General features: G+C 59.6%; 1 protein-coding gene across 3 annotated transcripts in view; it reads left to right on the forward strand.

Annotated features, from left to right (window-relative positions):
* CLMB (calcimembrin) overlaps positions 1-19,568 on the forward strand; it is a 45,129-nt gene extending 25,561 nt beyond the window's left edge. The window contains exons 4-6 of one of the 3 annotated variants that reach the window (XM_086688760.1): positions 95-179; positions 16,666-16,787; positions 19,055-19,568. In XM_086688760.1, the coding sequence (XP_086544886.1) occupies positions 95-179; positions 16,666-16,787; positions 19,055-19,113 (266 nt within the window). In that variant the 3' untranslated portion in view covers positions 19,114-19,568. Of the gene's footprint in view, positions 1-94; positions 180-15,019; positions 15,245-16,643; positions 16,788-19,054 lie in introns of all 3 variants that reach the window. The other 2 variants (XM_086688762.1, XM_086688761.1) reach the window with 2 other exon arrangements.
* Positions 19,569-24,385: the final 4,817 nt, after the last annotated feature.

Genomic DNA, 24,385 nt, shown 5'->3' on the forward strand with positions numbered 1-24,385 from the left:
GGGGAGGGGCACCTGCTGAGCGCACACCTGGGGGGGAGGGCCGGCCGTCGCATCCAGACCCCGCCCTTGGAGCTCAAGGACCCTCATCCTTCAGGCTTCGCTGCGGGCCTCCCCGGCGCGGGGCACAGAGGAGGCATTCGGCGCCAGCTTACCGTTTTGGGTTTTAATCGTGGCGAAATGTGCGTAACATAAAGTTCGCTCTCTTAACCATGTGTAAGCGGACGGTGAGGGCCGTGACATCAAGCGCGCTCACGCTGTGTGCTGCCGAACCCGCCCCCGCTTTGCGGACCGGAACTCTGCCCCCGCCCGCTGCACACCCTCCCTCCCTCCCTGCCCCCTCTCCCAGCCCCGCCTCCGGCCGCCCTTCCTTCTGTCTTTGTGAAAGCGCTTACCCCGGGCACCCGCACACCTCATCTGAGTGGGTGGTACAGTATCGGTCCTCTTGTGACTGGCCTACTTGACTCAGCACGATGTGCTCAGGCCCTCCTCTTTCAGGCGGAGTGAGAGTGCCTCGTGTGCAGAGGCCACGTTTGGGGTATCCACTCAGCCCCCCACGGTCCCGGGCTTTGGGTTGCTGTCCCAGCACATCTCTGACAAGTAAACCGAGGCCTTGGAGGAACGTCTGGGGCCCAAGCAGGGGAGGACGCCCCGGGCGCTGGGGACCACACCGCCGCCCTCTCTGCCCTCCCCGGTTGGAAAACCCCGGCAGGGCAGCAGGCCTAATGCTCCTGGCGCTGGGAGCCTTTCAAAGGGCCACCTCCAGCCTGGCCCCCGAGGAGCCACCTGCCGGGGCAGGGGCAGTGCCGTCGAGGGAGGTCTGCTCGCGTATTTTTCACTGTAGCTCTTAGGGGCGAGGCCTGCCACCAGCCACACCAGCCTCTCACAGCCGTGATCCCTGGAGGTGGCAGGCCACTTGAGAGGGACAGGCAGCGGGGCGGGGGAAGCTGGGCACAGGACCTGCTCTCTGTGCTTCACCAACACCACCCAGGCTCTGCGGAGCCTGAGTTTGACTCTTGCCGCCAGGGACGTGCACAGCGCACGCAGTCGTCCACCTTACCTTCTCTGCCCTCGCCGCCCGCAGAGGCGTGCCGTCACCCGGCTGTGGGGCCGAGACCCGTATGTGTTTAGTGTGGGCCCTGCGCGTCCTTCCACGCTCTGATGCCTGTGTCGCCTTCCGCCAACAGTTGGCCTTGGGTCATTTCCAGCTTGTTGCGTTTGTAAATAGTGCTGTTTTGGTCATCTTTCATTTCCGATTTTGTTAACTGTTATTTCCTTTTTTTTGTTGTTAATTTATTTTTGAGAGCAGGAGAAAGGGCACAGCTGGGGAGGGGCGGAGAGAGAGGGAGAGCGAGCGAGAATCCCGAGCAGGCTGCGCACTGTGAGTGCAGAGTCTGACAATGGGACTCGGACCCACGACCGTGAGCTGGTGACCTGAGCCGAAGTCGAACGCTTCACCGACCAGGCCACCACACCGCCCCTAAACTTATTACTTCTTTGGGATAAACTCCAGAAATCCGGGGACCCAGTCACATAGTTAGGATCGATGGTGAATTCTTGATCAGAACTTGATGAGAAGTCCAAAACCAGGGTGCCGGCGGGGTCGCCACAGTGCCTCCGGAGGCTCCAGGGGAAGGTCCTCCCTGCCTGCCTCTGTCCCCACACGGCCTCCTCCCTGTCTCTGTGTCCTTCCTCTTATGGAGACACCTGTCCTTGCACTGAGAGCCAGCCTTAAATCCAGGATGATCTCATCACAACGTTCTTAACTAATCACATCTGCAAAGACCTTGTTTCCAAATAAGGTCACGTTCCAGGTGGATGTGGATATGGGGGGACACCCATCACCCCACTGCGAGTCACTTCACCTCTGAGCCCCTTGCGCGAGGGGTGGGAGGGTGCCCTTCTGGTCTGATGGCAGAGACCCCGCCCGAGGCAGGAGCTGGTGAGGGTGTGGTGTGGGAAAGAAACACATCCTGGTTTCCGGTCCCCAAGGCAAGTGGGCACAGAGGACCCCTGGGAGTGGGGTCCTGCTGCCCGAGGGCCTGGCGGGAGCAGCCGTGGCGACTGGGAGTGCTCCACTGTCCAAAGAGCTCCTCCCTCGTGCCCTCTCATCCAAGGTCAGGCACGTGGCCGGCCTCCCCGTGAGCCAGGAGCTGCTCCTAGAATGAGTTCCCCGGATTTGCCTTTTAATCCTCACTACAGCTGGGCAGTGTAGGTAACTTCGCAGATGGGGAGACCGAGGCACAGGCCCCGGGTCACATGGCCGGGCAGGAGGGGCGGGCTCAGCAGGCGGCAGGGAGGGGTGAGTGGTTTCCCCGTGCCTGAGCGTGGGGTGGCGCTGCCCGGGAGACAGCGTGGTAGGGCTGTGTGGTTCTCGGTGGGGTCCCCAGACCTGCAGCCTCAGCGTCATCTGGGAACCGCTCAGACGTGTGAGACCCTCCCAGATGACTGAGTCAGAAACTCGGGGTGGGGCGGGCTGTTAACAAACCCTCTGGGGGATTCCGGTGCCTGCTCAAGTTGGGGAAACACTGGTGACGGGGCTGTGGGGTTAGAGAGAGCTGAGTTCGGATCCCAGGTGTGCCCTGACTAAGTGCAGCTTTGTGAAAATCCCTTCCTATATGAGAGCCTCAGCTTCCCCATCTGTGAAGTGGAATGATGAGTGAGGACATCCCCTGGGCCAGGTTTTGAGAGTTATCTTAGATAGGCACTGAAGATGTTACCCAGCAGACAGGGCTCCCGGGCCGGGCTGGTCCCAGCCGACTGTCCTTCTGGGGCCACCTGGGGCCAGGTGGGGCTGGGAGGAAAGGGGACCAGGAGATGGAGACTGCGTCCAGAGTTGGTGGCTTGGTCAAGTGTCTTAACGACTGTGTTTTAGAACAGTTTTAGATTTACAGGAAGTACAGTTTCAAATTTACAGTTTCGCCGAGAGTTAGCACACTGGCCCCTTCATCCGGGTCAGCAGATCAGTCCCAACAGGTTAGTATAGGTGGAGTCCATGCTTTGTTTGGGTTTTCCTCCACTGGCGCCTCAAGCCCCTTCGCTGTCCCATGAGCCCACCTTGCAATGACTTGTCACATCTCCTCAGTTTCCCCTGGTCGTGAGGGTTTCTCAGAAGCTCCTGTCTTCGTGACCTTGACCATCTTGAGGAGGACGGGCTGGCTGTTTGGGAGGACGGCCCACTGTTGGGATCTGGCCGATGTTGGGGTTTTTAGTCTCTTCTGAGCAGGTGACAATGGTGATGGTGGGGACAAGGGACACGGGCATGCCCTCCCCGGCGCCCCCGACCACCCAGGGCATTTCTCCCTTGCAGGGGAATTGAGCAGGGGCTCAGAGCCTCTCCCCCACTCGGCCTGTAACCCAGGCATGGGGTGGTTGGGGCTGGCAGTCAGGATGCGCATTCTTCCGATTGGTGTCGAGAGGCCCAGCACTCACTGCGGGTCCCGGCGCAGATGAGAGTCACTCCGCGGCCCCGTCTAGGGCAGACGGTTGGTTCCAGCCGCCCGATGCTGCCGGTGGGGTCCGTCTGGGGACCGTTCATTGCACAAACATTGATTGCATCCCTACTGTGCGCTGTCAGGGCTGGATGCAGGGCTTCAGACAGGAGCAAGGCCGCTGTGCAGCTGGGAGAGGGGAAAGGGGGAGAGAGAGAGAGAGAGAGCGAGCCTGGCAGCAAGCAAGCCTGCGAGAGCTGGTCTGGGAGAGAGTGGGGAAGGAGAGAGGAGAGCAGCAGGTGCTCAGGGAGAGAAGCGGCCAGGTGGGAGGGGAGGAGGGCAGAACTTGGGCTTTACTCCAGTGGGGGCTGGGAGCTCTGTGAACAGGGCGTTGTAAAGGCCTCCATTCAGCCGGTACATTTTGAGCAGTTTTCAGAACGAGTTAGGGGCTTCATACCTTTGAAAGGAAGGCGACAGGTGGGGCTCACATGGAGGCAGAAGATGGCCAAGGTCAGTGTCTCCGTTTACCGAGTGTTAGTGTTCCCGTCTGTACAGTGGGCTGCGGCTTCCCGCCCATGGGGGTCCTGGCGGGGGGAGGGGGGAGCCCTAACCTCGCCGCCTACCCCTGCACCCGCTTCCCGTGGCGGGCAGAGCCCAGACCAGCACTGTTCTGGCACGACCTTCTATCTGTGGATGAGTGTCTGCTACATGCCAGGCACTGCCCCGGACCCCAGGGAAGGGCAGTGAGCAGCTCAAAGTCCCTGCCCCCACACAGGAGAGGCAGAAAGGAGTGTGTGAGCACGAGACCCAGATGGGTACATTTTGCAGTGACGGCAGTAAAGGGAGGTAAAGTGGGGACGAGGCGGCTGAGGGCCTCTTGCCGTGTGCACGTCAGAGCCAGCCATGCAGAGGCAGTGTTCCAGGCAGACGGAGCAGCAGGTGCAAAGGCCCTGAGACAGGAACATGTTGGGTGAGCTGATGCGCGCTGAAGAAGAGCGTGTGGCAGGAATGAGGGGCCAAGCAGCAGGAGGTGAGGTCACGGGGGCAGGCAGGGCCGTGACAGCTGAGCCGTGGGCCCCAGAATGTCTTTTATTAGTCACAGGAAGCACGGGAATCAGTGCAGACCAGGGGTCGAAGCATCCCTGCCCTTCAGAATCACATGGATGGCTTTCAAAATGGTGCAGCCCTGGCCCGTTCCCGGGGGGGGGGGGGGGTTAGGACTCAGCTGGGGTGTGGGCCCTGGGCACCAGTGTGTTTACGAAGCCTTCCAGCTGATTCGCCTGTGCAGCCCAGGGTGAGAACCACCGTTCGGATCCAGTGTCCTTGCTTTTCAGGTGGAGCTTGGGCTGGGGACTGGCTGTCCAAGGTGACAAGGTTAGCTTGGCTGGAAACCCAGAAGGCAGGGGCTCGGAGGGCGGGGAGACCCCCACCCACTCAGAGGAGGGGTGGGTAATCAGAGCCGGTCTTAAATGCTGAAGCAGATGGCACTTCATCTGGCCGTGCCCTGTCCCCGCAGGAGAGCCCGCAGCCGTCCAGGCTCATGGCCAGGATCTAGCCCCGTGTCCTGCTCAGGCTGACCCCACCTGCACCCTGCTGTCCTAGGGAGGAAGGGAGGGGTTGCCGGGAGGGTCACAGTCAGGTTGACCGGCCTGGGGCGCCCTGAGGGACCCATACCTAAGGTTGGCCATAGAAGCCGGTGGCCCGAGGGCAGGCTTGGGCTTCTGAGCACCAGCTACGCCTCCACAGTCCCACCTGCTTGGACGCAGCTCCCGGGCTCTGTACCTGAGATGGCCCCACACAACTGTCCTAGATCAAGGGGGACGGGCCCTTTACCTGCCCATCTACTGGACGAGGCGGAGGGCTACGCCGGGAGGGGCATGACCTTGGGCAGAGCCGAGATGAGGGGAGTATGGGTGTGCCTGGCCCTGAGCGCCTCGATCGCCACACCTCGGCCCCTCCCAGCTTGACGGAGGGCAGGCCCTAGGGGCCCATCAGCAGGCAGCCCTCCAGGTGGCTGGGGACTAGCCTGGTCCTGGGGGACAGGGCTGAGCCACAAAGGGACGGGCCCTGAGGACACCTGACCTTGAAGTCACAGCCAACCCCACAGCCAGCCTCATCTCCTGGCGGCCCACCCTGGCGTCCTGGCCATGGGCCTTCCACGTGTGGGTCAGAAGTGTGGGCCATGCAGGCGAGACCACGAAAGTGTGAAAAAGGACCGGCCACTCTTTCTGAGCAGCTGGAGAACCACACGCACGGTTCAGTGAAAGGAACAAGGGGCGGAGGGGGGGGGGGTCTAAATCCACCACTCGGTGGGAAAAAGGAAAAGAATTTGCATGTGTAGACAGAGAATGTTCTGGAAGGAAGGGGACTCACAAAGCAGTCACCACGGCTGTCTCAAAGTGAAGAAGCCTTGAAGAACAGGGTGCCTGGGGGGTCAGCTGAGAGCAGAACCTGGCGGGCTGGACTCCAGCTGCCAATGCTGCTGGCCCGGGAGGGGGACCAGCCAGACCCGGTGTCCCCACCCCAGGACTCTGTGGGGTTCCCTGTCGGCTTCCCTGGGCCCGGTGACCACAATGCCCACCTTTCTCCTTCGTACCACCTAGGTCTGTCTATGTTAGCCTTCCTTAGAAAGTTTCCTCTTTTTTATCACTTTATTTTCTGAATATATAAAGTACCTCCATGGTACAGAATGTAAAATGTACCAAAAAATACGTTGGGAAGGGGCGCCTGGGTGGCTCAGTTGGCTAAGCATCTGACTCTTGGTTTTGGCTCAGATCTCACAGTTCATGATCTCACGGTTCATGGATTCGAGCCCCGAGTTGGGCTCTGTGCTCACAGTGCAGAGCCTTCTCAGGATTCTCTCTCTCTCTCTCTCTCTCTCTGCCCCTCCCATGTTTTTCTCCCCCCCACCTCAATAAATAAATAAATAAACTTAAAAAAAAAAAAAAAAGGATATGTAGTAAAGAGTAAGTCTGCCCTTACCTCTATTCTGACCACCTGCTTGGAGCCAGCCATGGTCACTGCTTCCTTGCGTCGCCTTCCAGAATATTCTATGTCTGCATGCGCACACATGGTCTTGGCCGTATTCCTTTTCTTTTTCCAACGCCAGTGGTGGCAGTAGACCCGCCGTTGGGTAGGAGCGCGCCTGCCCTTGTCGTTTTGAGAGTTTTGCCACGTGGCCTCAGGAGTACCCACCGCGTGGGGAATGACTGAGCTGATGTAGCGCTAACGGCCTTTGTTTTCCTTGCTGGTCTCACGGGTGCAAAGTGGTATCTTGGGGAAGATTATGCGTCGTATCTTTTCTGAGAGAAAGGTCTGCGTGGACAGAGCAAAGACACAGGCCGTAAGGGAGCCGCTGGACGGAGTTTCACGCACCGGCCCACGGCCGCGTCCAGAAACAGAACGGTCCCCTAGGACCACTCCCCCGGCCCCTGACCGCACCGATAGCTTCTCCTGTGCCTCATCTTTACCTGCCCGAGACCTCTGTGCGTGTCACCTGTCACCTGTCGTGTGGAGCAAGCAGCTTTGCGCTGCCCAGGCCACGCCTGAAACTCGTCTGAGACCCTCTCTAAAGTCACCGGGGAGCCCCGTGTGTCCCGGGGCCCAAGGCGGAGGCCTCCGTTTCTGTGAAGTGAGGGCTGGTCTGCCGCCCGCCCCAGGCGCCAACGTGAGGACCACGGGGGACGCTCTGGGGCAGAGCTGGTGCAGAGTTTCCTGTGTGTCAGCCTTGCATGTCCTGGGTCACCACCCAGAACTTTCCAGCCGTCACGGTGCTGCCTCTGGTAGGATGGGCTGTGGGCGGCGGCCGTGTGATCAGGGGCAAGTGGGATGATTTGTCTTTGCCTCAGTTTCCCCCACCCCCTCAGGGCTGTGGTCTAGATAGTCCCAGGCGCGGCAGGCCCTCCATACGAGGTGCCGGGGGGTGGTCCTCGTTGTCTTCTCCCTCCACGGAGGCCAGTGTGCCCTCCGGCCGTGGGCAGCGCCACCCCTTGCCTGTGCAGAGCAGCAAACGCTCTGAGAAGGCTCGCTGCACTCGCCCTGGCATCAGGGTATGCAGGGCATTGGCCGGCTGGTAGCTCTGTGCCCATCGGGCGCCAGATCCTGGAATGACGTGTGCCTGTCCTCAGGGCCCAGGCTCCCCAGGAGCTCACATGTTTGCTCAGGACAGTCCCGCTCACCGTCTGCCTCTGGGACTGGCAGGCATCGACTCGTGCGGTGGCCCCAGTGGCTGTGCTGACAGCCCTAATGATATGACCCCGCCCACTAGTGGCCAGCGGGCCCCACACACCTTCACTGAGCATCACGTGTCCTTATGGGAGCCCTGCGGCTTACAGGTCAGTCTCTTGGGTGAAAGCTCGCATCTGTGTCCTAGTAAGGGAGGCCGGTGGATAGCCCCCTTTCACTTATCCCCTCCGTGAGTCTGGAAACAGAGGCTCAGAGAGGGCAAGAAAGTTGCTCAGCCCACACAGCCGGCAAAAGGCAGAGTGGGGACGCCAGTCCCTGTGGCTCTGGCCATCCTGCAGCCCCGTCCCGCGAATCCAGGCAGGCCACTCGGGACAAAGGAGGCCAACGGCTATCAGGCACCGGCTCTGGACGGCAGAGCTCTTGTGGCAATTAGTAACAGCTAGAACCGTGGTTCTCCGCTTGTCGCCTGGGGGGGATTCTGCACTCCTCCCCCTCGCGCCGAGTTGCCAGATTTAGGGGGAAAACACAGGATGCCCAGTTACATCTGAATTTCAGGTAAACGAGGAATAATTGTCGGGTGCCAGCGTGTCCCAAATATTGCGTGGGACTTGTGCTAAAAAATCATTTGCACTTGATTTGCCAACTCAACCCCTGGGGAACACCGGTGGCATCTGGAGGTATTTTTTGTTGTCACGGCTGGAGGCCGCTGCAGCCTCTGGAGGCCAGGGCTAGCCCCCCTAACTGGGCACAGGGCGGCCCCCTCCACAAAACCCAGTCTGTCCCAGACGTCAGCGGTGTGGACGCAGAGGAGCCCGGAGCTGCACACGCCAAGCATTTCCTGTGAGCCGGGCCCGTGCCAGGGGCTCTGCCTGCTTTCTTTGACTTTGGTTCTCACTGCACCCCCACCCCCCTGGCCGAGACCCAGGGAGCCTTCCGGAGAGGCTCAGGGCTGGGAGCCCACCAGAGTCCGCCCTGGCGCTGGGGGCAGGTGGGCGGGCCGAGGGGGGCTGATGGTGGCAGCCACGTCCACCCCACCTGCCTGCCCTTCCCTCTCTCTGGCGCGTCTTCCCGGGCTCTTGCTCATGCAGTTCATCCCTGACGCAAGCTGGGGCTTTTTCCTTAATTAAAAAGAGATTTAAAACATCCACTGCTGTCTCCACTGGGCCCAGGCTGCCTGGAAAAGGTAAAACCGCCCTCACTGCCCTGGCCTCATCCGTAATCGTGCAAGGCTTTCTGCTTAATTGGAATGAAAAAAAAAAAAAAAAAAATGAAGTGCATCTGGAACCCTTGGAGGCATCGGTCGGCTTGTGTTTTGAAAGACCTGCGCTCAGTCCGACATCCGGTCAGGAGTTAGTGCTGGCCCCAGCGCACCCTGTTCCTGCCCCAGGGCCTTTGTGCGTGCTGGGGCTGACCCAAGTGCCCTCACCTTCCCCGCCTTTCTCCTTCCACTCTGCGATCAGCCTCTCCGGGAATCCCTGACTCCCACCGTCTAACGCTATCCGGGGGCTCCTTCCCATCATCGGCTTCTTAATACTGACCCAGGCTCCCGACAGTATTTGATTTGCTTCCTGGCCCCTGGGAAGGCAGGGTCCCTGTCAGTTCCCCCATGACCCAGGCCGTGGTCCCTGACTCCTCTGTACCTCAGTGTGTGCATCCGGAAGATGGGCTTCTCGCACTGTCGGCCTCCTTGGGAGGACCAGATGATAACTTCCCCAGGGGGGAGAGGGGGAGGGGGTCACACAGCCCCCAGCTGCAGCAGCGTGAGCCCTCCCACCTGCGGCCTGAAACAGCGGAGGGGCCTCTCTACTTTCCCGGCTGACCCTGGAATCTTCCGGGTCTCACTTCTGAACTGGGGCCTGGAGGTGGAGGAAGGCGCCGAGAAGCATGTGCTGGGACCCTTCTGTTCTCTGCTGTGTCCCCGGCCCCCCGGAATGAGGCCCAGCACACAGTAGGTATACACTACGTGCTTGCCCACCGAGCACCTCCCTGGGCCCGGCTCTGCGCTGCAGGGGACGGGAGCGTCGGGGGAGAAGGCCCGGGCCAAGCCAGGTGACGTCACGGCCGGCCAGCAGGAGGGAGTCAGACTCCGTCTTCCCTCGTTCCCGAGCCGGTGGCCATTCCAATCCAGTTCGGAAGACGCGCCTCCAGGTGTTGAGTTGGAACCAGGAATATTTTGTCAGAGCCGCCCCCACTCCAGCTGTCCCTCGGCGGGGGGTGGGCTCAGGGGGCCTGTGAGTTATCAGCCGGGTGGCACCCGCCCCACAGGTACTTAATTCGGGCTGAACCAATGAGCGAGTGCTAAGAGTAGAATCCCATGCACCTGGTGACCCCGTGTGTTTACCGACTCTGGGTTTCTCCCCTGCAAACGCACTTAATGACCGTACCCCCCGGCTGGAGCGCAGCCCCCACTGTGGGTCCTAGAGCCCTCAGCACCCCCTGGAGGTGGAGGCCATTAGTTACCTCCATTCGCAGGGGAGGAAACCAGGCCCAAACAGGTGGAGTCCCTGCGAGCTGTACCAAAGCCCAGGTGTACGTTCTGGCCCCCACGACGTCGCAAGCCCAACAGTCACGCTGTGCGCCACGGGGTCTCCAAGCTGGGTGCCGGCCCATGCGCCATTTTCAAAAGAAGCAGCAGAGGGCGCCCGTGAGCCACGATGCCTGCTGCAGGCAGCAGGTGTCCGCTGTGGCCTCCGAGTGGCCTGGGCCTCCTCCCCCGCCCCCGAGAGCTGCAGGGGAAGGGGCCCTGGCCCCGGGGAGCTGGGGCGTCCTGAGCAGGGCACAGGCCTGGCTCGGGGCTTCTGAAGGCTGGGAGGTGGTGGCTGACACCAGAAGGGGCAGGCCTGGAGCCACGCAGCCTGTGCGCATCCTTGGCACCTTCTTTCCTCGCCTGGAGAGCGGCCAGGGTCCTAGTATCCACCCTGAGGGGGGGGGGGTGACAAAGCTGCAGTGGCCCCCAACCCGGGGCCCCCCCCAGGCCCCAGCCAGCTGGTCACCCTTGGCCCTTTCCCTGACACTTGGCCGGCACGTGCCCCACACCAGTGTTTCATTCCTATGAGACTGGTATTAACCCTACTTTTATGGCGGGGAACTAGGCCCAGAGTGGTGCCGCTGTGTCCCCATGGTCACCCTAGTCTGGGGACTCCCTGCCCTGGCTGTTGGACTCACCTGGACGCTTTTAAGAATCCCGGTGGCCCAAGTACAACAGTGAGATCAGGTTCCCTGGGGGTGGGGCCCTGCATCAAACTTCCCAGATGAGTCCCCGTGGGGCAGCCAAGATGGGAAACCACTTCCCTGGAGCCGGGGACAGAGCAGAACCAGGCTCCAGGGGAATGTCTGTCCGGCCCTCGAGCACAGCGTCTCCCCATTTCACCCGCTCCCCCAGGCCGGGGTTTGGCTGCCTGGCCTGCTCCTTCTCCAGGGCCAAGAACAGGGTGTGCCCCAGAGCAGGGGCCCAGTCAAGGTCAGGTGACCGCCGGTCCCCGCCCCAAGCTTCCTGCACAGGCACCCCGAGATCTTTCAGTATTGCTGGGGTGCTGAGATCTGCTCCCAGTCCCCTGCCTCTTCGGGGCCTGGCCCCCTGGAACCCCAGCCAAACCCACCGCTTTCAGGAAATGGGCTTTTAATGGCCTGAGGCGGGCACATAATTAACGAGTAACAATTCTGGCTTTAGCACAAATGAGCTCCTTGTCTGGGGCATGGTTGGCATTTGTTTTTAATCCCCAAAGTAGACTTTATCTCCTGAGAGCTTTTTCCCTCTGCTGGAGGCTGGGCAGCCCCCGGGGGGGGGGGGGGGGGGTGGGGGTTGTCGAGAGGTTCTGGAGTCCGCCCTCCCTCTTTCCGCCCTCTGCCCTCCTCCCTCTCCCCTCCCCTCCCTCCTCCCTGCCTCCAGCATCTCTCCAGGGCCCACTGAGTGACCTTATGCTTCTCGATTAAGAAAGTGGGCTTTGTCGCCAAGCTCCCAGAACCCGTTAAAATGCAAATGTGGGGGCCCTGGGAGAAGCGTGGCTCTTCTCCATTAGCATTTTATTTTAGAACTTGGGAATATTCTCCGAGGAAGGGGCCTTGAAGACAGAGCAGGGAGGCTCCCTCCTGTTACAGATAACAATAATCAGAGCTTCCTTTTGTTGCCAGCACCCCATGAGACGCTTTTTATGGGTGATTATAGAGAAAGCTAACAGGGATGGGGCACACTGTAGGCCCCCCCCCCCCCCCCCCGGCTCTCTGGGCAAGCGCTTTACGTGAATTCATTCATTTTCTCCACCCCCACACCCCTCAGAGGTAGGCGCTGTCCCTATAGGACAGCAGCCAGGTTTGGGATTTCCTTCTTGCTTTCGGCATCAACCGGCCTCAGGCTTTTGAGGTTCTGTTACTGCCTGTTAGGACCTCAGGCGCGTTCCAGATCCAAACTCCCTGACTTCTGGATGGCACAGGGCAGGGACTGGCGAACCACAGCCAAACCCAGCACGCTTCCCGTTTTTGCAAATAAAGTTTTATTGAAACACAGCCGCACTCATTCATTTGCACCCTGTCAGCGGCAGCTCTCCTGTGCTGATGGCAAGGTTAAGCAGTTGCAACACAGACTGCATAGCCCCGGAGCCGAGAAATATATGTACGGTCTGGCCCTGTGCAGAAAGTTTGCCAGCTACATTGTATCGAATTACAAGAAGCACCCGGTCTTGCAGTCAGGCAGATTGGCTTTGGGTTGGGATCCTGGCTGTACCACACGCTAGCTGTTCAACTGAGTACAGGTTCTTCTTCCCCTCTCTGGTCCTCAGTCTCCACATCTGTGAAATGGGGCTGGTTAGACTTGGCACCTCGCGGGGGAGCAGTGAAGACCGAAGGAGACAGTCTGGCACGCAGCAAGTAACCTGTGAATGTCAGTGATTACCGGTGATTACAGGAGGGCCTCCTCCTGGAGGCTTCCTTTTGTCTGTTTTACATCCCGGCTTGTGCTGCTTTAAGGGAGGCTTGCAAAGCACGGCTTTAGATCAGGTTGGCAGCAGCCTTGGTGGGTGCTCCCCAGGGACTCGTAGTCTGGTGGGGAGATACGGTCTCCACCTGCAGAATAACTGGCCTGGCAGAGCCGGAAGAGGGGGGCACGGCACCACCCCAGGGAGGAAATAGGATCAGGGTTCAGGATGGGGAGGGGCCTGGGGCGTCGCTGCGGCCGTGAGTTTAGTGTGAGTGAAGAAGGAAGGCGCGTGGGGCGGGAAGGCTGCCGCTGGGAGCAGGCCGTGTGCCAGGACAGCCTCGCCCCAGCCCGCGGAGCGGGATCCGACCACCCCACTTTGTCAGCGAAAACAGGAAGTCAGAGGGAACACAGTCCACAGGACACCCTCACTTCTGGCACCAGCTGCAGGTTCAGGGGTTCGATCATTCCCCGGAAGAACAGAACTCACGGAAAGGTCTTGTACTCGTGGTTATGGTTTATTACAGGGAAGGGACACAGATTCGAGTCGGCCAAGTGAGGCGGTGCATAGGGTGGAGTCCAGGAAAGTTCCAGACGGAGCTCTCCTTGTCTCTGCCCACGGGATCACAGAGGCGTTACCTTCTTGGTACACACGTGCGACACGCACACGCACGCTCACACACACGGAGTGGTGCCGATCGGCGAGGATCTCCTGAGCCTCAGTGTTCAGAGTTTTTAGTGGGTGTTCCGGGTTGAATTGCGGCCCCCCCCAACCCCCCGATTCACTTATGGGAGTCCTAGCCCACAGTACCCTAGAACATGACCTCATGTGGAAACGGGGTCGTTGCAGACGTAAAGTTAAAAACAGGTCATACTGGATTGGGCGATGATCCAATGTGGATAATTACGGATTATGCTCCAGTATGACTCGTGTCCTTACAAAAAGGGAAATTTGGACACAGACACAGGGAGAAGCCGTGTGAAGAAGAAGGCGGAAACCGGGGTGATGTGTCTGTGAGTCAAAGAACGCCAGAGGTTGTCCGCAAACCACTGAGAGCTGGGGAAGAGGCCTGGGACGTGGTCTCCCTCGTGGCCTCTCAAGGAGCCAGCCCTGCTGGCCCCTGGGTCTCGGACCTCCGGTGCCCAGACTGGGGGAGAGTCAAGTTCTGTTGTTGGAGCCCCACGGTCCGTGGTGCTTTGTCACAGCAGAGGACACGAGTACATTGAACCCCATTGCAGAGGCTCAGTTGATTGCCCATGTGGCGGGTCTGTCTCCAGTCCCTCTGGGCGTCACCCAAAGCCCGCGTGGCTGGACTCTCCAATGTGCCCAGGGTCCCCAGACACACAAAGGCTCTCCCGCCAGGCCTGGCATCCCAGGGCCTTAGAGATCACCTCCCGGAAGCCGAGAACAGAGGCCGGACCTCTTTTGGGGCACGGGTAAATTCTTCACCACACAGAGGCCCGGAGAGGAGATGTGATTTGCCCAGGGTCGCACCGCCAGTGAGCAGCCGGCCCGGCTCAGAGCCCGTGCCTTCGCCACTGTGCCGGCCACGGGCAGCTCTTCTGAGCACAGAGCCCAGGCCCCGCTGCAGATGGGCCAAGAATTCGGCCTCATTCCATTGCTTCCGGTCATCTGACGTTCATGCTTTTGCGGATTTGGACAGACTGTCTCTGACAGACCAGGCACGAGCCGCCCATCAGAGGAACACCCCTTAGGTGACCAGAGGCCGCCCTCAGAAGCCCCTTGTGGTTTTCCCACAACACAGAGGGTCTGGCTGTTCCCACCGTGCACCTGCTGCCCCTTCCTCCTATGGTCGGGGCAGGCTATGTGGACTGTATCCGTTTCCAATCCTGTGCAACAAACTGCCCTCAAACTCAGTGGCTTAGGCATTATGTCGCAGCGTCTGTGGCTTGGGAATTCAGGAATGACCTAGTGGGAGCTTCTGGCCCCGGGTCTCTTGTGGGGCGACGTTTAAGCTGGCAGCCAGGGCTGCGGTGTCATCCAAAGGCTTGACTGGGCTGGAGGACCCTTTTTTCCTGGTAGAAAGGAGGCCCCGTTCCTCACCGCACGGGCTCTCCCCCAACTGGTCCTCGCAGCGTGGCGGCCGGCTTCCCCCAGAGCGGGAGGCAAGGAGCAAGTTGGCGTCCTTTGTGACCTCATCTTGGAAGCCCCACCCAGGCCTTCCATCATATTCCGTGTGCTGGAAGCCTTGCTAAGACCCTGCACCCCAAAGGGGAGGTGAATTAGACGCCACCTCTTGGGGACATGCCTCAGAGCCACGCCCTGGCCCCACAGGGGCCCTCGAGGACCACGTTTCCTCAGCTGCTGCCGTGGCCCGGGCCCAAGATGCCTGAGCAAATGTCATCCCAGTTGGAGGCTGTTTGGGGTGAAACCAAAGGGGAGGGGCCCGGAGACCAGGATTTTCACACCCAGTTCGGTGGTGCCTGAGGTCCTTTCGCATTCACAATGTGAAGCAGTCTGCTTGCTCTCTCCCAGGTGCTATGCCGGGCCCAAGGGAATCACAGAGGAGGGAGTCACTGACTGCCCTCCAGACGCTCACGGTAAAGGGAGACAGAATTAAGAACTAATGTCTCAATACAGTCTGATCAGTGCTGGAAGAAGGTTGAGGAGTGAATCCGTGTAGACGGACAAAGGAGGGAGGGACCGCATTTGCTGGGACATCTTCCCCAAAGAAGAGCCCAGTGTGCTGGGCTCTGAAGGGTGAGTAGGAGCCCATTCCCCTGGTAAAGAAAGAAAGAACATTCCAGGCAGGAATTGGGTCGGGAGCCCAGGGTTTTGGGGAGCTGTGAGCAGTATCGGAAGTGTGGACCGGTGGCGGGGAATGAGGCTGCGGGTCGTTTGCGCCAGATCATGAAGGCTGAAAGCTGGGCTGGGGGGTTGGCTGCAATTCATGATCAATATCTCCCAACATGTATTTCACGATTCACAGTTCTGTGAGATGGCAACAGGCGTTCCTCCAAAAACAGACCCCAAGATTACTTAAATTCAGGAAGCCCAGGGTGAAACACAATTAAAGAGCTGCTTCCCTACTGCAGGACTTCTCAGAGCCTTTAATTCTCTAACATACACGAGAATCCCCAAGAGAAAGATAGATTAGGTGGGGTCCAGTCAACATTCAAATATGTGCTATTCTCAAACCCATTTGATCGTGGAACCCCGGGAGGCCAGTGTTCCAGGGAACACGCTTTGAGAACTGCTTGTAGCTAGTTGTCAAGAGGCCGCGAGGGTCTCGCAGGTATGCGGTATGATCAGGTTCGCGGTTTCTGGCAGAGAGGCTAGTTAGGGGCTTGAGGAGGGAGAGAGAAGGACAGCAAAGCCACCGAGGGATGATGGCATCTGCGGGCTTGTGATGGGTTAGGTTGGCTGGGACGTTGAGGGAGAGGAGAGAGTCAGGGTCCCCTAACTCAGACGGGAAGGACGGAGCAAGGGTGTGGCATGGGTGACGTGGGTACTTAGTAGCAGCCACAGAGCAAGGAATCCACCAACAGTAGAAGAAATGGACAGATTCCTCCCGGGAAAGCCCAGCTCAGCTGAACTGACACAGGAAGAAACAGAAAACCTGACTAGCCCCGTGTCTATTGAAGACCCCAAATTCCTAATCATAAAATCTTTGCACAGAGAAGATTCCAGACCCGGACGGTTCCCCTGGGGAATCCAGTCAGATGCGTGAGGGAGAACTTGGGCATCTCCCAGACGCCCTTCCAGAAGGGGATGTGGGGGAGGAGTGGCCACGTGAGGAGTTCCTTCCGCGCAGCAGACGGGCCGGTTCTGGTTCATGCTGCGCTCCGTGTCCCACTTTAGAGCCGTGTTCCGGGGGCTTCTGGGTATCAGACGTTGCTCCGGGCACCCGAGCCATGTTAGTGAACGAAGCAGGCGAAACTCAGTGCCCTCCCTGGACGACGCAAGCTTGGAGGGGCCGTTGAACTGCCCTGTGCCTCAGCGTCCCCCTGCGCGGAGCGAGGCCAGCACTCCCCTCCTTGCTGAGAGGCGGCGGTGAGGGAGGGAGGCAGGCAGCCCGCAGCCGGGGGCTCCCGGCGGCCACTGATGCTTGTCTCCCTGTCGTGTGTGTACGTGTGCGTCCCACGGCCTGCCCTCTCAGGCTTTAAAATGTGTGGCAGCAGCAGCAGCAGCAGCCATGACGAGGCCCCCGTCCTGAGCGACAAGCACCTGGACGTGCCCAACATCATCATCACCCCCCCGACCCCCACGGGCATGATGCTGCCGCGGGACTCCGGGCAGACAGGTGAGGCCGCCCTACCACCTGCCGAGCGTGTCTGGGGGGCCTGGCTGGGGACCGCTCCCAGGCCCCCCCCCCCCCGCCCCTCGTGTGCCGTGGGTCTGAGCTCACGTCCCCACCTGCCCGGGGTTTGTTAAAAATGTATGCTTGAATCTGCGTCCGTTCCACCGTGGGCCCCTCGCGTGTACCAGCCTCAGCAAGATGTGGCATATTAAGTAATTAGCTAGACAGCCCCTGCCGGCAGCCGGGGCGAGTGATGGATGGGGCTGGGGGAGCGAGCCCAGCAAGGTAATGGATGGCTGTGCCTTCCCCTGCCAGCTGGGGACGGGTGCTCCGTCTTGCTGGCCACAGCCGATCAGTGGACAGGACAGACCGTGTCTGGGCTGAGCCCGTCTCCGGGCCTTCTAGATGCAGCTCGCTGCGGGGGGGGGGGGGGGGTCAAGGAGAGAGACTTGTTCCCAGAGAGAGACGCGGACCGGTGTCCCCGCCTGCCTCTCTGTGGACACTGTTGGAGCCGGTGGGACAACTTGTTCATTTGTTCATCGAAGAGATTTACCGAGCCACGCCCGCCCTAAGTGCTGAGGCTGCTGTCACGAATGACAGTAATAAAAAATAATGATGACGTTAGCAGTAAGCACACTTTCTTGTGGAGTCCTCAGGGTAACTCTGGGTTAGGTCCCGGTCTCGTCCCCGTTTAACAGATGGGGAAACTGAGGTCCAGAGAGGGTGAGACATTGGCCATATAGCTGGTAAGTGGCAGGGTTGGGATTCAGACCCAGCGGTGTGGTCCGGAGCTCGCTCTGTGGGCCCCAGGCCAGGCGCCCTCCCAGTCAGCGGCTAGCATCATTCAGCCAACCAGCCATCACGACATCAGTCCCGCCTGATGGCTCCTGCGGGGGACACAGACACAAGGCTGACGTGGGGCTGGCGAAGTCTGGCATGGGGGCTTGGATAGACTTTTCCAGAAGGGCTAAGCTTGGATCTCAGCTTGCCCACCAGGGTTAGAGGATCCGGAGGAAGCCACTGGACCCCCTCTGGGTCGAGCCCTGTGCAGGGACTGCGGCTGGGCCATTCTCAGTAATGACTCACACTGGGTCACATTCCTGTGTCCCCTTCCCAAGTGCCAGGCACCAAGTGCCAGGGGCTGAATGCTTCTCATAATGTCTCCTTCTCCTTCCAACCCTGAGGCTCATGAGTAACACCCTTATCTCTAGTTTACAGATGGGGAAACTGAGGTCCAGAGAGGGGCAGTGACTCACCCAGGGGCACACAGCAAGGTGGGAGAAGACCCAGGCTCCTGCTCCAGTGTCCAGAGAGCTCTGTGCAGGCTGACGTTAGGCATTCTTCCCTGCCAGCCTTGGTGTCCTCATCTGTAAAATGGGTTCGCAACCACCTTCCTGGCCCCCAGAGCCAATGTGGGTGTGGGGAGACTTAGGGTTACTTTATGAGGTCAGAGGCCCTGAGCTCGCAGGAGAGTCCCCTTTAAGCTTAAGCAGCTCCGGGGACAAATCAGTGCAGAGACTGCCAGGGGGGCACCCTCCTGTCCTATCTGCTCAGACCCCGTGCCTCCGCGTTTCCCCTTGCAGAGAACGGAGGCAGGGGATCAAGGGCACAGACCTCGGGGTCGGAAAACCCTGAATTCGAACCCCTGCTCTGTGGCCTGTCACCTTGTGACCGTCAGCAAGAGGCTCTACGTCCCTGAGCCTCAGTTTCCCCATCTGTAAAATGGTGCCTCAGAGGTTGGGGGGGATTCGTGACAAGGTCGGGGTCTGATTTCACGCCTTGCACAGTGGCCGTGTTGTTGATATTCCCTCCCCAGTGACACTTAGGGCTGGAGGAGACCACCAGACCTGGGTAACACTTCCTCTAGGGCTGCTGGCTGAGTGATGATTAGATCCCGGGGCTTCCACAGGCTGACCCGAAGCAGCTCTCCCCCTCTCTGGGCCTCAACTTCCCTCTCTAGGACAGCGGTGTGGAGGTGTGGACCTCCCCGCCCAGCCCTGGGCTTGAAGGCCCCTCCGGAAAGATGCTAAGTCGGGGGTGGGGCCCAGGGTACAATGCCAGGGACCTCAGCCAGGGCCCAGGGCGAGCTCTGCGTTGGGTGTGGGTGGAGTGTGCGTGGGGAAGGCCCACAAGACCCAGTGTCACCGGGGCCCCCCGTCGGCATCCTGACCGCCACTGCCACTGTGTGGGGGGAGCCCAGAGATACTGGGCCTGGAGCTCTGCGTGCGGTGGGTGGCTGTCCAGACGCTGATTCCTTCTCTTTCTCCTAGTCTGGCTGGACGAGGCAGGGCCGTGCCCAGAGGACGGAGACATAGACCCCGAAGCCTGAGGAAGGGGCACGGGTCAGAGAGCGTCCTCCCCGGCTCCTGCTCCAGCCGGCCCCGGCTCCACAAGTCCCTGGGGGCGAGGCTGCCTGGGACAGATGCGCTGCGTCCCCTGGACGGGAAAACAAAGGCTCCTGGTGCCCCGCAGGTCGCAGGACGAGCAAGGAAGGAGCCCTGCTTGCGTCCGGAACCGTGTTTCCCAGGCCCCACTGAGCGGACCGGACCTCTACTGCCCATGCATTCGTGCTGCCCCCGGAGCCGTGGCGACGGCCGTCAGGACGCGCTCACCCTCCCCGCGCCCCGGGCCACGCAGACGGGCACGCGGGAGGTCCACACACACTCAAGAACTCCTTGCAGAGGAGTGACTGTTTTGTACATGTGGTTTTACAGCTACCGAAACAGCCCAAAAAGTGGCTTATGATTTCTTTTTTGCATTATAAATAAAGGCCATCTGTAACGATCGGCGAGCCCGGCTGCTTGGGCTGGAGAGGAGACCAAGCACACGCGGGTGCAGAGGTTCCGAGGATCCCTCCACGCGGAGGGGCGGGGCGGGGCGGGCCGCAGGGGCCTCAGGATGGTCTCGGGCCCTCCACCTGCTCACTGCCCCGAAGTCACGTGCCCAGCTCTGTCCTTGCCAGCTGTGGGATCCTGGTAATAATGCACGTCTAGGATGGGAGGCAGTGGTTTCGGGTTTCGTTTTTCTCAAGGACGTTAAGTTGTTAGTGTCCCCGTCCTGCCCCGTTCTGGTGGTGACACCTGTGTTTGGCTTCTGCCCGACACCGCGTGGCTTCTGTTGGTTCAGGTTTGCCTGCTGTGCTCGCCGGGCTCCTGAAGGCGCCACGTCTGAGCCGAGGCTTTGTGAGAAAAGAGTGTATTTGCAAGGTGATCCGGGAGCACACAGGGAGGGAGGGGGGTGGGAGGTACCATGCAGGGGACTCCGAGACCACTCGGGGGTTCGGTGATTCACCAGAGGGACTCGCAGAACTCAGAAACGCCACCACGGGCGTGTTTATGGTTTCTTACAGTGAAAGAATGCAGATTACCATCCGCAAAGGGCAGAGCCGACGAGGGTGGGGCCCAGAAGAGAGCACAGGAAGGTCTCGTGGACAGCTTTTGATTCTCCCAGCAACCACGATGACGCACGCTTGGGTCCCGCCAGCCCCCGGAGCACCCTGAGCCTCGGTGTCTGTGGTTTACACCGGGGGAGGGGGTTGGCCACGTAGACTTGGCTGGCCGCCCACGTGGTGACCTCAGTCTCCAGCCCCTCTGGAGGTCAGGCCGGTAGGGAGTGACTCAGGCTTACCGTAAATCATACTGTTAGACTGCTCCTCACGGCCCAAGGCTCCAGGTAAACAAAGACACACTCTTATCGGCAGGACATTCCAAGAGCCTAGAGGTCACCTCCCAGGAGCCCAGGGCAAAGGCCAGACCTCTCCGGGAGGTTCCTTCTGTACTGCACGAGGAGGGAGGCAGGGAAGGGAAGGAGCCGGCAAGGGGGTCCTGGAGCCGGTCACCCCTGGGGTCTCTGGGGAGGCAGTGTTGGGCCCCGTTCAGCGCTGTCCCCGCCGGAGGGGTGAGGAAGGGGGTCTGTGTCCTCCTCCTTCCATTTGGCCCTGGCCGGGCCCTCCAGAACCACCCGGCACTTCTGGCCCGGCCCCTGGCAGAGGCAAGGCTTGCAGAGGACCCCGGGTGCGCTGGAAGGCTGAGGGCCCCCGGTGGGTAGGGTGGGCCCACAGTCAAGGCCTGCTCAGTGGCTGTGCAGCCTGCACAGTCCAACGGTGCTGCGCTCAGGAGGGCCCGCGCTTGCTTTAAGGCCCTGCGGCCTTGCAATTCTTTTTTGGTTGCCTTAGTGTTTGTTTATTGCTGAGAGAGAGGGTGGGGGGAACAGAGGATCCCAAGCAGGCTCAGTGCTGTCAGAGCAGAGCCCGACGTGGGGCTCAGACTCACGAACGTTGAGATCATGACCTGAGCCGGAGTCGGACGGACGGTCAACCGACTGAGCCACCCAGGCGTTGACCTGGATGCTGAACGAGGGCCCGCACGTCCACTTTGCCTTGGGTCCCAGGGATGGCCTTCCCTGGCCCTGCTTCCCGCCCACGTGGCCCTCTGTGCACTGAGATGCAGCTCGGGCCATCGGAGCCTCTTCCGTGGACCCCACCCGGCCCCCGAATCCGATGGAAGGAACAAGGTCAAAGGCACATTGCAGGAAGAGCATAGGGATGGGAGATGGGGGCCGTTTTGGGAAAGCATAATCTGTCACCGCGTTCATGCACTGCCTGTCCCTGGGTCCCAGCCCTGTGCAGTCTGGTGCTCCTCTACGACGGGCCTTGCCGGCTGGGAGTCGTTTCTGGCCCCAGCTCCACAGCACCCTGTCTGTCCCACCCGTCTCCTATGAGAGAGACGCCCTTTCCCTGTGTCATAATCACTGACGTGCAAGTTCTCAGGTGATCGGGCACCCCCGTCCACCAGCTGGGGCTGATCGTACCCACAGCCAACCCTGCAGCGCCCTGACACATGACCCTTAGAAAATAAAATTCCATGGGGCGCCTGGGTGGCTTAGTGGGTGAAACATCCAACTCTTGATTTTGGCCCCGGTCATGATCTCACGGTTCATGAGATGGAGCCTCGCATCAGGCTCTGCACGGACAGTGCAGAGTCTGCTTGGGATTCTCGCTCTCTGTCTCTCTGTGCCCCTCCCCTGCTTGTGCTCGAGCTCCCTCTCTCTCCCTCTCTCTCTCAAAAATAAATAAATAAACATTTTTAAAAAATAAAGAAAATTCCAGAAGGTAGTGACACAGTCTCATACACCAGCCTGTTCCCAGAGCTCACAACAGGCGCTCAAGTTTTTTTATTTTTTAATGTTTTTTATTTATTTATTTTGAGAGAGAGAGAAAGAGTGGGGGAGGGCCAGAGAGAGGGAGACAGAGAATCCCGAGCAGGCTCTGCGACACCGCAGAGCCTGACGTGGGGCTCAATCCCGTCAAATATGAGTCCGTGACTTGAGCCAAAATCAAGAGTTGGCTGTTTAACCAACTGAGCCACCCAGGCGCCCCAAGGTGCTTACTATTTAGCACTCATACAGCTAGCTGTGTGCCAGGCACACCTCGGAGCACTTTGAACTTCTAAGATACTCTTGGAGGGAGCGCTTAGAGATAGCGTATGAGTCAGCGTTCTTTTTGCTGTGATACTGCTGTGTAACAAACAACCCCTGCTATAGGACGAATGTGTACCCACCCCCCAAATTCATATGTTGAGACCTAATCCCCACTGTGATGGTATAAGGGGGGGGGCCTCTGGGAGGTGACAAGGTCATGAGAGTGGAGCCCCCAGGAATGGACTGACACTCTTACGAGAGAGATCCCACCATGGGAGGACACGGCCAGCTCTGAACCAGGAAGCAGGCCCTCACCAGACACCGAATGTGCTGGTGCCTTGATCTTGGACTTCCCGACCTCCAGAGCCGCGAGAGATCCGTTTCCATTGTCGGTAAGTCATCAATCTATGGTCTTCTGTTCCAGCAACACAAACAGATGGGCACACACATGCTGCCCAAACTCAGCGGCTTGGAACAGCAAGCCTCCGTGTCTCACTCCCTGGTCTCTGGGTGGCCGTGAGGAGCTGAGCTTTGTCAGGCCGCAGCTGGGTTCAAATCAGCTTTGTGTGTCTCCTGCTGTGGCCAGCCACCGCTCCAGTATGTTCTCGTGGAGGGCGTCAGGAGCACGCAGCACAAGCCAGGCCATGCAAGGGTATTCTCAGCTCCTGCTCCTGACTCGGGGGGCCCCCCAGTCCATGACTCTGGGCACCAGGGGGATGCTGGGCCTCAGGGCTGGGGCTGGGCACGAGCCCTGAAGACCGGCTCAGTCTACAGGCCGGCAGGGAGCCCCCACGTCTCCCTGGGCACAGCTTAGAGGCCTCCAGCCCACTCAGCAACCTGCTGCGGCTAATCATGGCTTCATCCCAGGCTTTTAGTGCCCATGGCAACAGGAAGCGGGCTGTGAGCTGGAGCCCCGGCAGGAGGGGCTGGTCAGAGGCTGTGCGGTCCCAGGATGCTGGATGTGGCTTGCTCGCAGGGGCAGGGTGAGTTCCCTTGCTCTCACGAGGCCCAAGGTGTCCACACCAGTCCTGGGCTTTTGGCCTCTTGTAGCTGGAGGCTTGACCGGTGCTAAAGCCAGCATCCTCGGGTGGCTGCCCACTGAGTAAGGGGACGGGGACCTTTCCTGGTGACATCTGCACCCAAAGCTGCAGTCAACCCCATGACACTACTCACTGCCCAGCACCTGCCTCTGTCTTCAAGGAGGCTTTCTCTTCCCACAAGGGAGGGGCGAGGTGGAGGGGGCCTGTCCAGGGCAAGCTCTCGCCCAGGGAGGGCATGAAAATGGGGGGCCGGGCACCCCACTGCAGCCCTCATAGGAGCCTTGAGAAAGAATGGGGGGAGTGGGTACCAGCAAGGACGCTTTTGCTGTGTGATCTTAGAAAGTCACTTGACCTCTCTGAACCTTTTTTTTTTTTTTTTTTTTACCCAGAAAGAGGATAATATGGGGAGTATCTTGAGGATTAGGTAAAATAATCTGTGTAAAACCCCTGTACAGTGCCTGGCACGGAATGAACAGTCAATGTTAGTAGTATGATCAGGCAGGTCACCAACAGCTCTGGGCCTCAGTTTCCTCATGCGGGGAATGGAGACAGTGCCACGGGCACCTGAGGATTGTGGGACATTGAAGGTATGAACATGGGGTGCATGGCAAGCATCTGACCCATTCTTTTTGTTTTTTAATATTTATTTTAAGAGAGTGCAAGCAGGGGAGGGGCAGAGAGAGGGCGACAGGATCCGAAGCAGGCTCTGCACTGAGGGCACAGAGCCCGACCCCGGGGCTCGATCTCACAAACCGCGAGATCATGGGCTGAGCCAAAGTCGGATGCTCAACCGACTGAGCCACCCAGACGCCCCTTCTTTTTTTTTTTTTTAAGTTTATTTATTTTTTTTTTTTTTTAATTTTTTTTTCAACGTTTTTTATTTATTTTTGGGACAGAGAGAGACAGAGCATGAACAGGGGAGGGGCAGAGAGAGAGGGAGACACAGAATCGGAAACAGGCTCCAGGCTCCGAGCCATCAGCCCAGAGCCCGACGCGGGGCTCGAACTCACGGACCGCGAGATCGCGACCTGGCTGAAGTCGGACGCTTAACCGACTGCGCCACCCAGGCGCCCCTAAGTTTATTTATTTTGAGAGCGAGAGAGCGCACATGCACACACACACACACACACACACAGACACACA

This window comes from Puma concolor, chromosome E2 (genome assembly GCF_028749965.1).
Source record: "Puma concolor isolate L17-30 chromosome E2, mPumCon1.1.hap2, whole genome shotgun sequence".
In the NCBI taxonomy this organism is placed as follows: domain Eukaryota; kingdom Metazoa; phylum Chordata; class Mammalia; order Carnivora; family Felidae; genus Puma; species Puma concolor.